This window comes from Podarcis liolepis, assembly GCF_965112155.1.
Source record: "Podarcis liolepis genome assembly, chromosome: 14".
NCBI lineage: Eukaryota > Metazoa > Chordata > Lepidosauria > Squamata > Lacertidae > Podarcis > Podarcis liolepis.
Genome location: NC_139569.1, coordinates 40597104 through 40612193, shown reverse-complemented (window position 1 = coordinate 40612193; position 15090 = coordinate 40597104). Strand labels below are relative to the sequence as shown.

Below are 15090 nucleotides of genomic sequence, written 5' to 3'. Positions count from 1 at the left end.
TGGGCAGATGTCTCCTGGATTTCCCAAGTTGGTGGTAAGGATCAGCGTATGTCCTGGTTTCCCTGGCAACCAGGTCCAATACACTCTAGCCCACCAGTGAATAGCTAGTCTCGCAGATAATCAGGGAGACTCTTTCTGCTGTACCATCGTGAAGCTGCAATGTATGGTTCCTTCTCCCAACCCCAACACAGGTAAGCTACTTAGCGGCCAGTACAAATTGTTAATACTTAAAATCTATTTTTTTCTTCTTCCAGTCAAACTCCTGCCAATTTTTGTTTTGCAAAATCATTTTATTCAGCCTTATCTAGCACAAATTATTATTTCGGTTACACTTTTATCATGCTTTTGCTACAAAAGAAGGCATTTTTTTTTATACACTGTGGACATGGATGAGGAGCTCGGGCTGGCTAAAATCGCAAGACTTCTTCACAGCTATACCTTCAATGTGTTCCCTTATGAAGGGATCGTCCATGATGTTACTGTGATTTGTCTTCAGAATCTTCTCAAATTCAGTGATGTCGTTATTCTGATAGGCACTTCAAGTGAGAAAGAGAGCATGTGCACTGCATTACAATTTAGTCAATTAGGAAAGAAAACAGATAACAGAATTTGATTGCTATAATCCAAACAGAGGCGAAAACAATATCTATAGTGAGCTTTACCCCCCAGTTTCTGAGGATCAACAGAAACTGAAAGTGAGTATTAAAATTGCTAAGTATGACTGAGGGCTTGGGCAAAGTGAGTGTACTTCTCTTTCAGCAGCAGACCTCCATACCACTACAATAGAAACTACTTTTGAAAGTCCCCTGTTTCAAGAATGGCTTGCCATGTGGTATTAGGGGAGGATAGGGATTTGACAAACACACATTTTTTATTCTTTCATAGGGCCTGGGGTTAGCTGAATGGTTCTGTGGCTCCTGGCCTGTATGCAGAGAATAAGGATTTTAATATTCAGTGCAATCGCATTTACATCTGAGATTTGGTAAACTTTCTTCTCTTAAGGGTAATTTTGACACCAACTTTTGAGTTTGTTTCTACAGCTCACTAGATTATTTAGATTAAAATTTCCTTCTAGCTTTGCCCCTTAAGGGAAACTAGCTCTTACCTTACTAAATTTGTCATTGCTAGAATCTCTGGATCATTTTTGTATGGTTTTGCCTGAACAGGACAGAAACAACAATAAGCATATTTAGATACCAACTAAAAGGTTTATGCTAATTGCCTTCATACAAGCAGTAAGAAACTGACAACTGTACCTCCTGAGAGTCAAATGGGTTTATTCCAGACTTCATCAGCATGTTTGCTAGGACCAAATATTTTAAGCAAGTGGTTCTTCTTGGACTCCCTGATTCATCATAATTCTTGAATGCTTCAAAGAAATCTGTATGTGCCTTTTCAAATTCACCTTCTCTTAGGTGCATTTTACCACCACATTCTGAAAGAAAAACAAGCAGAGATCAATATTGTTGTCTTACAATTACCAGACATATTCCATCTAGCATGCTATGTTTTTTCAATATGGATACCAGCAGGACTTCTAGAAATGACCTTTTATTTTCTAACTCTGACAAAGGTCAAACACACCAAATAACAGAACTTCATTTGTGATCTTCCAGATTGTACAACCTGCTCCAAGCACGCATTCTAAAGAGAACTAAAGAAGGACACTGCCACCCTGGGGCAAAGATTCAACTGTTACATTAAAAAAAACAACCCTACTATAAATACATTTGTTCAGATGGAATTATTCCAAATAGAAAACTTCAAATCACGGAAACATTATGTTGTGGAATATGCCTTGAGCAAACAATATGCTAGGATTTGCATCTACACACAAGGAAGCGATGCATTCCTACAAAAACATTATTTCCTGCATCATGTACAATCCAATAAAATCCTTTGTAATAAAAGCAGACAAAAGATGCTCAGATTTTAACTACCTGACTTTATGCAATAGGAAAATACAGGATAAATGCAGTGAACTAACTAGACAAATTCTATGTGATCTGATAACGAAATGTAAACAGCACTTGCCTCTGATGACCCCCATGATCAGTGGATGGGGGATGGCAGACTTGATGTGCAATGACTGTTCATATAGTGCTTTAAGTTTTTTATTATTTTTCTGTGCTGTATACATTTGAATTTCCAAAGCATATATTTCCAATAGCTGGGTACCCTTCTTAAGGTCGTCTTCTCCATCATCAGTCTAACAAAAAGGAAGAAAGATGTGCACTGTAAATTGGGAAAGAAATTACGACTCTCTTCGCCATAAAAATCTTAACCTGCACTCTTAAATATAATCAAAACTTAAAGCATAATATTATTTCACATTCCATATAAGCTTTCCTGGGACAGAAAACTGAAGTAGTGTCTTGCATGGTTCAAAAAATCAACACACATTTTTTAAAAAACCCTAATCTTACTAAAAGGACAGAATAAATAGTCACCATTTGTTACTGATCACATTAGTTGAATGTAGATGCATAAAGCAAAAAAATCAGCGCAATATGTAGCCTGTTACTGTTTTGCCAAACCATAACAATTACAAAACTAATTTATATTTCCGTGTAAGCTGATATAGTGACTCAGGCTATTTAGGGCTTCTTTGATCATAACTAGTACCTTCGATGGGCTCCAAAAACACACTGGCAACCAATGCAAATGAAGAACTTATCAGAGTCCTGACATCGCCAGCAACAGAATTCGGAACTAGTAAATGCTTCTGGATCATCTTCAAGGGCACTGCATACAGTGCATCTGAAAAACTAACTTGGTACACATCTCTGTAGCACATTCTTCTTCTATGCAACACTCACCAGAGACAGAAAAGGGATGATGCCTTGTATTGGGTATGGTCTTTATAGGACTTTAGATTTGTAGTGCTAAATATAGGACCTTAGTAGTGATACAATCACTGTGAAACATTTCTCCAGAGGTGCTGGAGTGTTTTATTGGGTATTGAAAGGCTGCCTTTTAGGGTTATCCCAAGGCAACTCAAAACATAATAAAACACATTATAAAAAGTGAAATCCCCCCTGTAATAAGTACATTTTGAAAACAGTTTAGAAAATAAATTGTAACATACCTGGCATGACTGATGGAGCTGGCGCAAAATCTTCTGTAGTTTCCCATACTCTTCTCGTTCTAAATATAATTTGCCAAGCTGTAAACAACAAGTTGCTTTTTAAAAACACACTTTGAGTTCTAAACACACACTTTAAAAAAATTACTTTTAAACAAAATTCCCCATTGCCCGTTATACCTTTGTGTTTGTCTTAAACCACAATCTATCATTCTTAGCATCTTTCAGAGCTTCAAGTGTTGTCTCATAAAATTCCTGAAGCAAATCCATCTGGCATAAAAAATCAGAATTCTATAATTGTAAACAGCAAATTTGTGTCTGTTAATAAAGTCAACATGAACATATGCAAAGAGCAAGATTAAACTACAGTATGTAATACATCAGATGAAGAAATCAACAACTTATACATTGTAACATCTATTTAAGGCATACATACTTTTGTTATTGAGAAAAACTTAACAAAGAATAACTTCCAATATCTTTCCCAAGGAGTTCTGCTTAATAGTTAAGATGTGCCACCATTTCTTGGGCATAATTATGTACCCTCACCTGGGCTCTCAATTTCTCTGAAAGCTGTAGATTCTACTCCCCCTTTATGGGAATAAAGCTGCGGCAACGTCCCCTCTCCCCATCTTTTGGCCCTCACTAAACTGAGTCAATTGTTGGAACCTAATTGGCTGCTTTCTTTAGGCACCAGGGATGACAGAGCAGCCATAGTAGTGAAAGGAGGATAATGTAGAGTCCAGGCATAGGAAAACTCCAGCGCTCCAGATGTTTGGGACTACAATTCCCATCATCCCTAGCTAACAGGACCATGATCGGGGATGATGGGAATTGTAGTCCCAAAAATCTGGAGGGCCAGAGTTTGCCTATGCCTGGTCAGTCGTTTGGATGGGAGATTTATTAGCATTCATAACTGCTCAAGCTATTCTCTAGCTGCAAAAGTAGAAATAGTGATTTCTCAAAAGGCTCTGGGTTTCTGCCAAGAGCTCTTGTGTCATGCTATTTATCACTCACAACTCTAAGCAACGGCTCTTCAAAGTGTCTTGGAAAGGCACAGGCCACGGTAGCTCTTCCTGACCCCAGAAAACTCGGCCCATGAAAGCAAGTCACACAGAGCTCATGGCAGAACCAAATTACTTCTGCAATCCAACTTTTAGAAGCAAACCCAATCAGGTAGGGATTTGAAAACCTAGTACATGCAGATGCCAACTGTTTTAAAACTGAGATAGTGTTTTGAAACTGTACTGTTGAAGTATAGCTGACAGAGCAGCAACAACGAAGCTGGGAGGCTGAAGGATTTCATGGCCTTCTGCAGAACCTCTCCAAGAACATTCTTCAGCATTTTTTAAATAGCCTGCACGTTTCTGATGGGCAGAGAGAAGAGCACTGCATTGTTACATATTAGATTAGGGTGGGGTGTTTTTTTGCTGAGTTCTGTTAAGGAATCAATGAGTGCTGACAGGGCTCTGTTGAAATCCCCATATTCTCTCTCTCATCCTGAGCATAGTATAAAACAGATACACCAATGTCAGCTCAGTACAGTTCATACGACATCCTGAGAAACACTAGGTGACATTAATTTGCACACAGGGGGTCAGTCCATGAAAATTCACAACAAAAACATTCTCTATGATTGAGAAGTGCAAATCTGCAGTTCTAAATTATAAATCTAACTCAGTGCTCTCCCTACCTATTTTACTGATAGCGAGAGAGAGACTAGCAAGAGGCAAGAGTGCAATTATTCTCAAAGTTCATTTTTTTAAAAGGTGCAAAACCTAGAATTTGGAAGGAAGGATAATCTAACCTGCTTGGAAGTGGAGATATAATCAAGAATAGAATTGATGGATTTTTCGGAATAATTCCTTGTAACAGCACTCCGTATGTATGTCAATAGTTGTTTATATCTGTTCATCATTTCAGGAAAGTTAGTCTGCAAGGGAGAAAAACAACAACTAAGCATTTAGGACTAGAAGCAGAGTCTAACTGGTGGCATTCAAAAATAATCACACAAAAGTTTATATTTTTGGTACACTGCATGTGCAACTAGAGTGTGCATACATTTGGAATGAGCACATTGCTTACAGCTGGAAAAGTTTAGATGTTTTAGAAGAAAATGACCTTACGTAATACAAATACTATATAGGAGGATTACCAATGAGGTATCTGCAGGTGCAACAGTACTATTGAACTTCCCCAGGTACCTGCAAATGTGGTGAGGGTGGCTACCCTTTTCCTCAAAAAGACATGAAGTTGGAGGAGGAATCTTGTAAAAGCAATACTCTTTGAATTCTATGTGCTTTCAAAACTTAGTACAGCAGCTAAACAGAAAGAGGAGTGACCAAGTGGGGAGGAAGGAAAGGGCAATCTGAGAGGAGGAAAACAGAGTGACCGAGGGTAGACAGTGGGGTGCAACAAATGTCAACAGAGAGAAAAAGGCATATGCATGCAGTAAAAAGGATCATTTTGAAACTGCAATTTTTCATGGTCTCCCTCTCCCTACATGAACATAATCAAATCACAGATGACATGTCTCTATTGAACAGAACTATGAAAATTACAGATCTGATGCTGTCCAGTGCTACCATATTGCAAAAAAACTGGATCCAAGGTAGAGATCTTTCTGCATCCTCAACATTTTTACAAGGGATTCCCACAAAACCACCATCCAATCATAGGTCACCTGTGTGTTCTGTGATTTGTTAATGATTTTGTCATCGTCACTTTCTGTCTGTTGGGTATGTGTGACCTGGTGGAGAGAAGCAACTAGAGCATGTGGTCCTTATGTCATTCCCTCAAAGTTTTAAATGTGACCACCACACTATGAAAATTTCAATCTAACATTAAACCTAGGTTAAGCATTACATGCACAAGCCTTGGGCTCATGCAGTCCTCACCCACTCACCTTCTATAGTTGTGAGAAGAGCACAGGAGTTCATTTCCATTTACCACAATGTTACATCTGAACACTAAACTGTGATTAATCTTAACCACAGATTATTGAAACAAGATAATTAAAAACCATTATTTTTGAAGTTGGCTTTTTCAGTAAAACCATTCTTTAGCATTCTGACATAAGCTAAATTGCAGTTAAAATGGGAAGCAAAAGTTTATAATCTAATTCTTGCTGCCAAGCAGGAGAGGGGAAGAAGGCTCAGGTCTCATTCACGTAAGGCTAAATCAAACATTAGGGTTACGCAGTCTTCAAGATATTTCTCCCTACGGGATATTAATGGATACTTAAGGAAGATGGAAACAGGTTCTATGTACGTTTAATGCATTAAGACCCACAGGTTTAAAGCTTTATTATTACTTTTACAATGATAAGGTTCGCTGTTATAAGCAGTAGTGCCAGTATATGTGAAAACTAGTTTATTGCTAGCAAATGAAAGGAGGAAGACTGCCATTTGATAAAAGTGGCTTGCTGCCTACTTATATGGTTTAATTTCAAATACAGAAAAATAGCAAGGAAAAACAGTATACAGCTTACCAATTTGAAATTTATTTTTATCATCTGTTTTAATGCTTTGAATCCCCATTCTCCCTTTTCACCTTCAAGCTCCAAAACCTATAAAAAACCACATAAATCAAAGATAATTGTTTTTCTAGATATCTGTAAATTTCATTAAGTTATGCTGAAGCCTATTTAACAATATACCAAGGCAGTCCGGAAATGCTTTTGCAATGTTGTCATTCTACTAACTCCCACTGCTGTCTAACTTGATAGCTTGGTGATGGTCAAAGACATAGATAAATCTTCATCAAGAACTCACTCCTTCCCCACTATTTTGCTGATTCTGTGATGTTTCATATTTACCATGTCGTGTAAAAATCCCATCCAATGCAACTTTTCAAGCATTATTGGAATTGTCACCGATTCAAGAATTCTGGCCCTATTACTGAGTATTCCAAGTTAGGCTGCACTGGAATTTATATATACTGAAGAACATGAATGGGCCACCCAGAGATCTGCTAGAAGATCCTGATCAACCTTCTGCTACAGAACAAAAATAATTTTAAAAAGACCTTGAGAATTAAAAAAAAAGCATATGTATTAGTTTCTCCCTTGCATTATGTTCTGAGACTAATGTGTCTTTAACAACTTAAAAAGTCATATCACAAGCAAATATAATCAAGAAACCACCAGAGTAGTGCATAAGTGGATGAAACCAGCAGGAGTCTGGTTTGTGGTATTGTCCAAGCAATGAAGAAAACAAACCACAAGCCTGGGTTTGGACAGCATGGTAAGTTAGGCTTATTCTGTCTGTGGCACTGCAGCAGCAGGAGAGGCGTCCTGGAAACTTTTGAGCAGCATGCATGAGTATGCTCCTTGTCTGCATTAAGCCAAACTATGATTTAACATGACATATGAACCATGCCTATGTCTGCACTGACATTGACACTAGGAGTGCTTAGCCCAGACCACATTATACAAACCTGCTTCATACTATGGTTTGATAACGTCTAGAGTTAGAAAGCAAAACATTAGCCATAATTGGCTAATGAAATGAGGACGAATGTCCCAAGACTAATGGGCAGAGTTACAGCTGCATCAGGCCACCATAGATCAGAAAGCTCTTACAAACTTGGAGGAAAACATTTAGTTGGAACATAATAATAATAATTTTTTATTTGTACCCCACCCTCCCCAGCTGGAGCCGGGCTCAGGGCCGCTAACATCATAAAACTAACACAGTAACATGTGTACCAATATAAAGAAACAAAAAAACTATAAACCTTCTGAAAACTGCTGAGTGCTGCTTTGGGGTCATCTTCCTTCAGGGCTTTAGAGTTATAGTACTGATTCTCCAAATCCACATTTGGTTCAGAGTTGCTGTCTTCAGAATATTCCTACGTTCAAAGGGTGGAAAGCAATAATGCAGGTTAAAGCATTAAAAATACTAAGCGATTTGTAGATAAGAACAGAACAGGGGGTTGGGGCGGCAAACATCAACCTATGTTGCTATGGTTTGACTTAAGAAGAGTTATATTTACATTTTTTTAAAAAAACATTTCAAACACAAGTACACATAATGCTGAGATGCAAGGGAAGCAGTCCTTACTAGTACACTTTTGAGCTACTCAAAAGAAATTCCAGCCAAAATTAGTAACAGCTTTAGCTTAAAAAAAGGAAAAAGACCTACACATGATCCTATAGTTGATGCTGAATCATAATGCATAGCTACCTTCCACAGATAACTGTTTGAATTGTGGGCAAAATGGTGAAGCAATAAAGACCAGAATGAGTTTTCAGGCATGTTTTCCAGTTCTTTTAGACCAGGCATAGGCAAACTCCGGCCCTCCAGATATTTGGGACTACAGTTCCCATCATCCCTAACTAACAGGACCAGTGGTCAGGGATGATGGGAATTGTAGTCCCAAACATCTGGAGGGCCAGAGTTTGCCTATGCCTGTTTTAGACCCATGGTTGTTAACTGGAAGATGTTAATACAAACCACTAATAGTATCAGGTCTTTGAGAGACTACTGGGGGTTATCTTTTGTTACTACCTCAAAGCGGGAGTGTGCATCAGCTGTGTACCCTGAATTACGAGGCAAACTGGACTGGTTCAGGGAAGATTCTCACATTTCTGAGTCAGATCTCACCATTAACAAGGCATCTTCAGTCAAACCTGGGGCTTCCTGAACTTCCAAGACACTTTGCAGCCTTGGCTGTCTAAAAAATGCATCACAGTTGTTCCCACCACATCGTGGAGAAATGAAATCAAGCTGCTTAAGGAAATATCCCTTTAGAGGGGCTGAATATCTTTTATTTTGATGGACAGGTCTACCTTTTTAATCATGATTATTTCCCCAGGGCGCTCTTTTATCACAGAGGTTTGGGAAAGCAATTACAAATTTGTTTCCCCCACACACACTTGCAAGTCCATGAAGAGAGCTCCAATGTATCCCCTAAAATCCATGGGAGTGGGGTACAGAAGCCCCATCACCATCATTCAAGCTTAGGATAACACAGTCCTTGCTATGTGTGTGGCAAGAAGCTGTTTTTCCACCACTCCATTTCCCCATGCAAGTCCATGGAGAAATCACTTTCTCCCAGAATTGAGGATATATCCTCAAAACAACTATCGGGGGGGGGGGCAACAGCCCACTCCCCACCAACAATTCCTGAGGTAGCAAAGTCCTTACTGGGGGTGAATTCCCCCACCCCAGATGTTCCTGGGGATCCATGCTCTCTCCCCGCTACCACTCCCTTCCCCGCTACAATTTCTATTGTACCCAACCGGAAAACTACTGAGGCTGTCATTCTGAAACTTAGCTGGCTCCAATCCCTCAAAATAGGTAACCATGCCTGCAAATTGTTTCCAATTCCGGCTGAAAGTGTAAAAAGAAGAACCCAAACTTGAAAGGTGACCTGCATAAAAACCCCTGGATGTATCAGTCTACAAACTGGCAGGCTTAACTCACTTTGAAGGGGCTGCTATACCCACAAACTTCATTTGTGACGAGAGGGGGGGGGAGCTATAGGCATTTTTAGATTCTGAATTATAGTGAATGAGGGCTGAGTGCGAGGTAGGGGGAAACACAGCTTCATTTTTACCAGATCTAATTCAGTTGTACTGTACACATAGCACCTCTGAAATAGATCAGGTTGAACCTTGAGGCAAGTGCACACATCCCACCTCAAATTTGTGCTTGTGTTGACAAGGGTATTTCTCTCTAGAAGTATAAGCCTGAGAAGGCAACCTTAAGTTTTATTTCCATGAACATGAAGGCATAGGCACACAAAGACAGTTTGGTGAATTGAGAAGTTTAAAAAGAACAGTAAGTGAAGTTATGGCTCGAAAGAGGCAGACATTCTCAGCATGCAGCGTAGCTCCGAGTCATCAACACAGGCACATGGCATTAACCTCACTTGTTGCTGTGTTGCCAGGGAGATAAACCTGGGCATTTTTAAAATGTCAGCATGCCCCTTGTCCAATCACAACATAAAAGGAATTGCATAAAATATTCAGAGAGCAAACACGTATTACATTTCACTGGTAGCAGTTTACTCTGCACATTACGGCATTCTGTTCTTGCACTAGTCAAGTTCATTGGAGACAGGGATACCTGGTTCACATACAATATCCTAAATATTGGGAGTGAACACCCTCACTCTCTTTTCCTTGTTCTCTGGTATAAATTCCCTAATCTATCTTCTCTTGTCAGCTTTCACGTAACTTAGCCATGCATATGCAGAACGTATGGTTATCTTTAACCATGAACCTGCTGTAACCGCCCTGTTGGATCATACCAAAAGCCTTTTAAATCTACCATTTTGCTCTCACAGTGGAAAACCAGACAGAAAGAGGCTGAATTCTTAATGGCTACAGTTGTCGGGGGTGGGGAACAGGTTCAGTTCTCACCCTGGTGATGTCTCTGAATGCATCCTTTTACCTTCTGCTATAGTGGCATGATTGACATTCATTTCCTTGGGAAAAGAAAGTGTGTCATCTACACAAATGATTACAGAAAGTTAAAATCTTGTCCCTCCATCCTTAGCTGTCTAGATATTGGTGACAAGGATTCTGCAGGAAGATGTGGTGCACTTCTTTAAATATATAATCCCTCTCTTGAAACGGACCCCCCCCACACACCTGTAGCAACAAACATTTCACTAGTTATTAATGTGGAACTATAAGTGTATGTGAACTTTCCAAAGAAACAGAAGCAAAACATAAAGATCCCTGTGAAAAGGAGATTTCAAATTTAGATTTCAGCAGTGTGGAAGTTCAGACAACAAACAGAAAGAAGCATCAAGGTGAGTTTCACACGCTATGGCTGCAATCCTACACCCACATTGGACTCAGTGGGACTTTCTTATGAGTAGACACATCTAGGTATTGTGCTAGGTTTTGGTTGGGGATGAAGACTGAAGCTGAATGCATGCAGATGGCAAAGTGTAGGTGTTCTGGGAGAGTTACAGGAACAAGGGTTTGAAGTTAGGCATAAATTTAGCCAATGCACATTGGCACTATCTATCACATTTCAGAGGAAGAAAAGCCATCAACTCATCCCTTTTCTGAAGATAACATTATGCAAAACTGTGCGAGTCATGATTGATACAGACATTAACATTAGAATTTATTCTCCTGTTAAATGCTTCTACTAGCTTCTTTATCATTTGTTTAAAGTTTTGTCTTATCCAAAGAATGTCAGTTTGTTTTGGGAAGTACGGTATATTGCTTTTTAAAGTCATATATGTAAGATGACTCTAGGTCCGTATAGCTTTGTTTAAAAGCCTCTGCAATGTAGTTTTCCTTAAAGAATGCTCACTGATCTGTGGAAAGCAAAGCTGTTGCTATGCAAATTCCACCTTTTAAGGGTAAACACACACACTTGATGTTCAATACTTATTTCAGAATCCAACTGCTGGGGATTGAGAAACAGTGTCCTCCTCCTCCATTTCGAAAGGGCAGCATCAAATATCCCTTTGGTACATCACAGCATCACCATTAAACAGAAATGGATTCTTAACCTGTTGAAGTCCTGTCTTACAAATAATTTTATCTACTATAATGACCCTACAGCAAACATCTACACACCCAAACTATGTCCTCATGTATTGTAACATGGCAAGAAAAGTCAATTGCATGGAAGAAAAATAAATGCCATCCAGGAACATGCTTAGTTCTCCCTGTCCAATATACTTTCAGTTCATGCTGTATTAGGGGGAAAGTTAGGAGGGCTTTTCCACTGCTACTACACCTACCTAACAAGTGACTGGTGCTCTCTTGCCGATAACTTTTATATCCAATGCAAGGAGAGAGGGAGGCGGCTTTGCAGAACAAGCATAGCTACCTGTGAACACATTTTCCTGAACTAGGCAAAGTTATGAAGAAATGGAGAATAGATTAATGTATTTTTTTGGGGGGGAGCTACTGGTGTGAAAGAGTGTATCAGGAAGCAGTGGTCTGAAGCTTATTTAAAAGCATGGTGTGCTTCTAAATATTATTGCCTTGCTGGATCAGAAGGTCTAGCACTGTTTCCAGCAAGGCCCAGGCAGATGTTTCTGAAAGCTTATAAATAGGACAGTAAAGAGACAGTCGTCTCCTGCTTGCCCCAGCACCTGGTTTTCAAGGACAAACTGCTTCTGCACATGAAGGTTCTATTTAGCAATCACGGCAAGTGGCTGTTAACCCTGCAGGAACATGAATAAAAACAAACGGTACCCCCTCCACCAAGCATGTTGTACATAGTTAAATAATGAAACTTGCTCCCATAAGAGACAGTGATGCCACCAACTTGGATGGCTTTAAAAAAGGATTAGCCAAATGCAGGGAGGAGAAGGCTATTGATGGCTACTAGCCATAATGGCTATGTTCTACCTCCACGCTCTGAGGCATTATGTCTGTGAATACCAGTTGCTGGAAATCACAGGTAGGCAGAGTGCTGTTGTGCTCATGTTGTGCTTGCAGACTTCCCACAGACATCTGGTTGGCCATAGTGAGAACAGGATGCTGGATAAAATGGGCAACAGGACTGATCTAGCATGCTCATCTTACATTCTTATGTGAGTTGTGTTCCAGCAACATCTGAAGAGGCACAGGTTTCCTACACTGATTTATAAAGGGACCTGTATAGTAGACATCTATTGCTTTCTTTGCTTAATTCACAATGTAATCATCCATTCAGCACTCTACAAGTTAGTTTGAATGATTGTTCATTGATTCAACTAAAATTCTCTGCCCAAAACTCTCCCCAACCTGCAAATCTGGGCAGTGATTATGATACTTGTATCAGCAAAGTATGGACACATGTTTAGATCAAAGATGGGGAACCTGTGGTCAGCAGTCAGGGATGATGGGAGTTGTGGTCTAGCAATATCTCACAGGTTGTTCAGCTCTCTGGAAAAAAGCACTTGTAAAATTTTGTGTAAGTGGAAAAGTTCAACTACTGTACACTGAAACTGTGTTAATTTACAGTAGCTCCAGATCTGTGCTGATGCACTGCATGGTTGTTGGGTATCTTAATTAATGCCTTAATTCTGTAAGTAAAGGTTATAATGCATTTTACAGGGGGAAAGGTGTTCCATTCTCATCCCATAATCAAGTCAATATGCATAGAAAAGTTGTGGAGCAGGGAAATATAGCAATTTTACACACTGGACTGTCTGATAAACATATCTGTCAAAAAGTTATAAACTGACAGAAACCTTATTTATAATAATGCTAAACCTGTAACTATCATACATCAAGGTGTACATAATCTACTGCGGTCTATGCCGACTGACAGCAGTCTTCCAAGGTCACAGACAAGTGCCTTTCCTAGCTGTGCTGCCTGAGATCTTTTTAACTTGACATGCCAGGAGCTGGACCTTGTGAACTATGGGTCTTCATTAAGATAAGTGTCACCCTATCCCCCTTGGCAGAGCTTGTACAGGATACTATAATATACCTATAACATATATGTCAGTGTTCTGAAGGGTTTATAGATGTGAGAAGAAATATACACATTGACCGTCAAGAGTTTGAGATTAAGACTATGCTTGTAATTTCTTCTCTGTTTGAATGGTTCTTTGGAAAGGCCATAAGAAAACAATAAGTTCACAATGAAATGATATATGGACATGAGGAAGTTGTAGAAACTGACATTACACATAAGCTGTTGCTAAAAGGAAGAAGCATGACTTTTCATTCAATCCTACGCATGGCTTCTTGGAAATCGATTCCCACCTAGCATGCATAGGATGGCAGTCTAATAGTATTCTGTGTTTTATATTAAAACAGGAGAACTTCATTGCACAGGCGGCAAATGACTACACAGTTCTATGAAAATTTCAAAACTGTTTTCCTCTGTGTAATCACAAGTACACAAATGATAAGGAACACACAATAGACAATATATCCTGACCCAAAAGAGATGCACGGCACATTTCAAAACAATTTTTTTTAAAAAAACAGCAATATCACATGTATTAAACTTAGCCACTGCCTAAAATTTTAAGAGTTCCCTTTCAGCAACACAGACCGATTCATACTGCAAACACACGTGTATACACACACACACTGGGGGGGGGGGGGAAATCAGGAAAGGAAAAAACACCACATGAAGGAGTAACCAGCGTTATACAGAAAAGGCCTGCTTCCCACTGCAACGTATCCCAGTTGGAGTGCATGTGTGCTAACCCGTTTCTCACCTCCTCGTCTCTGAGCTGACCCTGGCAGAGACAGCGATCACCCCTAAGCACCCGAAAGGGGCGGATTCTGGCTCCCTCCTCTTCGAGGTTAAGGCATTTAAGGGTGGGGAGGGGAACAATACTAGGGCCCTCCTAAACCCTTTCGTCCCTGCCTCTCCAAATCCAAAGAAACGGTTCTTTAACCCACAGGGGGCCCAGACTTCTGGCTGGGCCCGAGGAGGGGCCTACTCCTGCAGCCTCAGGTTTTGACTGGGCTGGGGGTGCTGGTGGCAGGATGAGACACAGAGAAGGTAGGTGTCCCCCCCCCTTCGAACTATCCCCACTCACGAGCTTCCTCTGCCTGCCCCACTTTCCCACCTCTGAGGCGGGGGGAACAGGCTGGCCTTGTCACTGGAAGGCGAGGGAAGCACCCCTGAGGGAGTCGAGGGGAGGCTCCGGAGGACCCCCTCCCGGCCTGGAAGCTCGGCCTCTCCCCGCCGCCGGGCGCCGGCCTCCCTTTCCCCCGCCGCAGCCCGCCTCCACCCCCTCAGCCTTACCAGGTCGTAGTCCTCCTCATCATCGCACATGAAATCATCCTCCATGTCAGACATCTTGGCCGGAGGACGCGCGCGCGGGGGGGGAGGGGGAGGGGAGGGGAAGAAAGGGGCGGAGGGGAGGGAGGAGAAACAGGCTGCGGCCGGCCCCTCTCCTCTCCCACAATCCCCCGCGGCTGCTCCTCAATGTGACTCTGTTCTCGGGCTGAGGGAGGGAACGCGGGTGGGGATGGGGATTTCGGCGGCGCGCCCGCGCCCCCGCCGGCTCCCGTCGGGTGGGGGGGGAAGGGGAGGGGTTTTGTTTTTTTTAATCGCGCGCGGCGAGCACGG

At 41.0% G+C, this 15090-nt stretch overlaps 2 protein-coding genes across 3 annotated transcripts in view; both read right to left on the bottom strand.

The window, feature by feature from the left end:
* Positions 1 to 15090, bottom strand: part of LOC310693470 (NAD(P) transhydrogenase, mitochondrial-like) — a 963907-nt gene that overhangs the window by 669409 nt on the left and 279408 nt on the right. The gene's annotated exons all lie outside the window — the stretch shown is intronic.
* Positions 1 to 15090, bottom strand: part of COPS2 (COP9 signalosome subunit 2) — a 19835-nt gene extending 4745 nt beyond the window's left edge. Inside the window, exons 1-10 of one of the 2 annotated variants that reach the window (XM_083475909.1) lie at positions 14764 to 15090; positions 7823 to 7936; positions 6576 to 6653; positions 4893 to 5018; positions 3266 to 3355; positions 3089 to 3166; positions 2035 to 2209; positions 1257 to 1435; positions 1106 to 1158; positions 439 to 536 (exon numbers count right to left, since the gene is read on the bottom strand). In XM_083475909.1, coding sequence (XP_083332035.1) covers positions 439 to 536; positions 1106 to 1158; positions 1257 to 1435; positions 2035 to 2209; positions 3089 to 3166; positions 3266 to 3355; positions 4893 to 5018; positions 6576 to 6653; positions 7823 to 7936; positions 14764 to 14817 — 1045 coding nt within the window. In that variant the 5' untranslated portion in view covers positions 14818 to 15090. Of the gene's footprint in view, positions 1 to 438; positions 537 to 1105; positions 1159 to 1256; positions 1436 to 2034; positions 2210 to 3088; positions 3167 to 3265; positions 3377 to 4892; positions 5019 to 6575; positions 6654 to 7822; positions 7937 to 14763 lie in introns of both variants that reach the window. The other variant, XM_083475908.1, reaches the window with a different exon arrangement.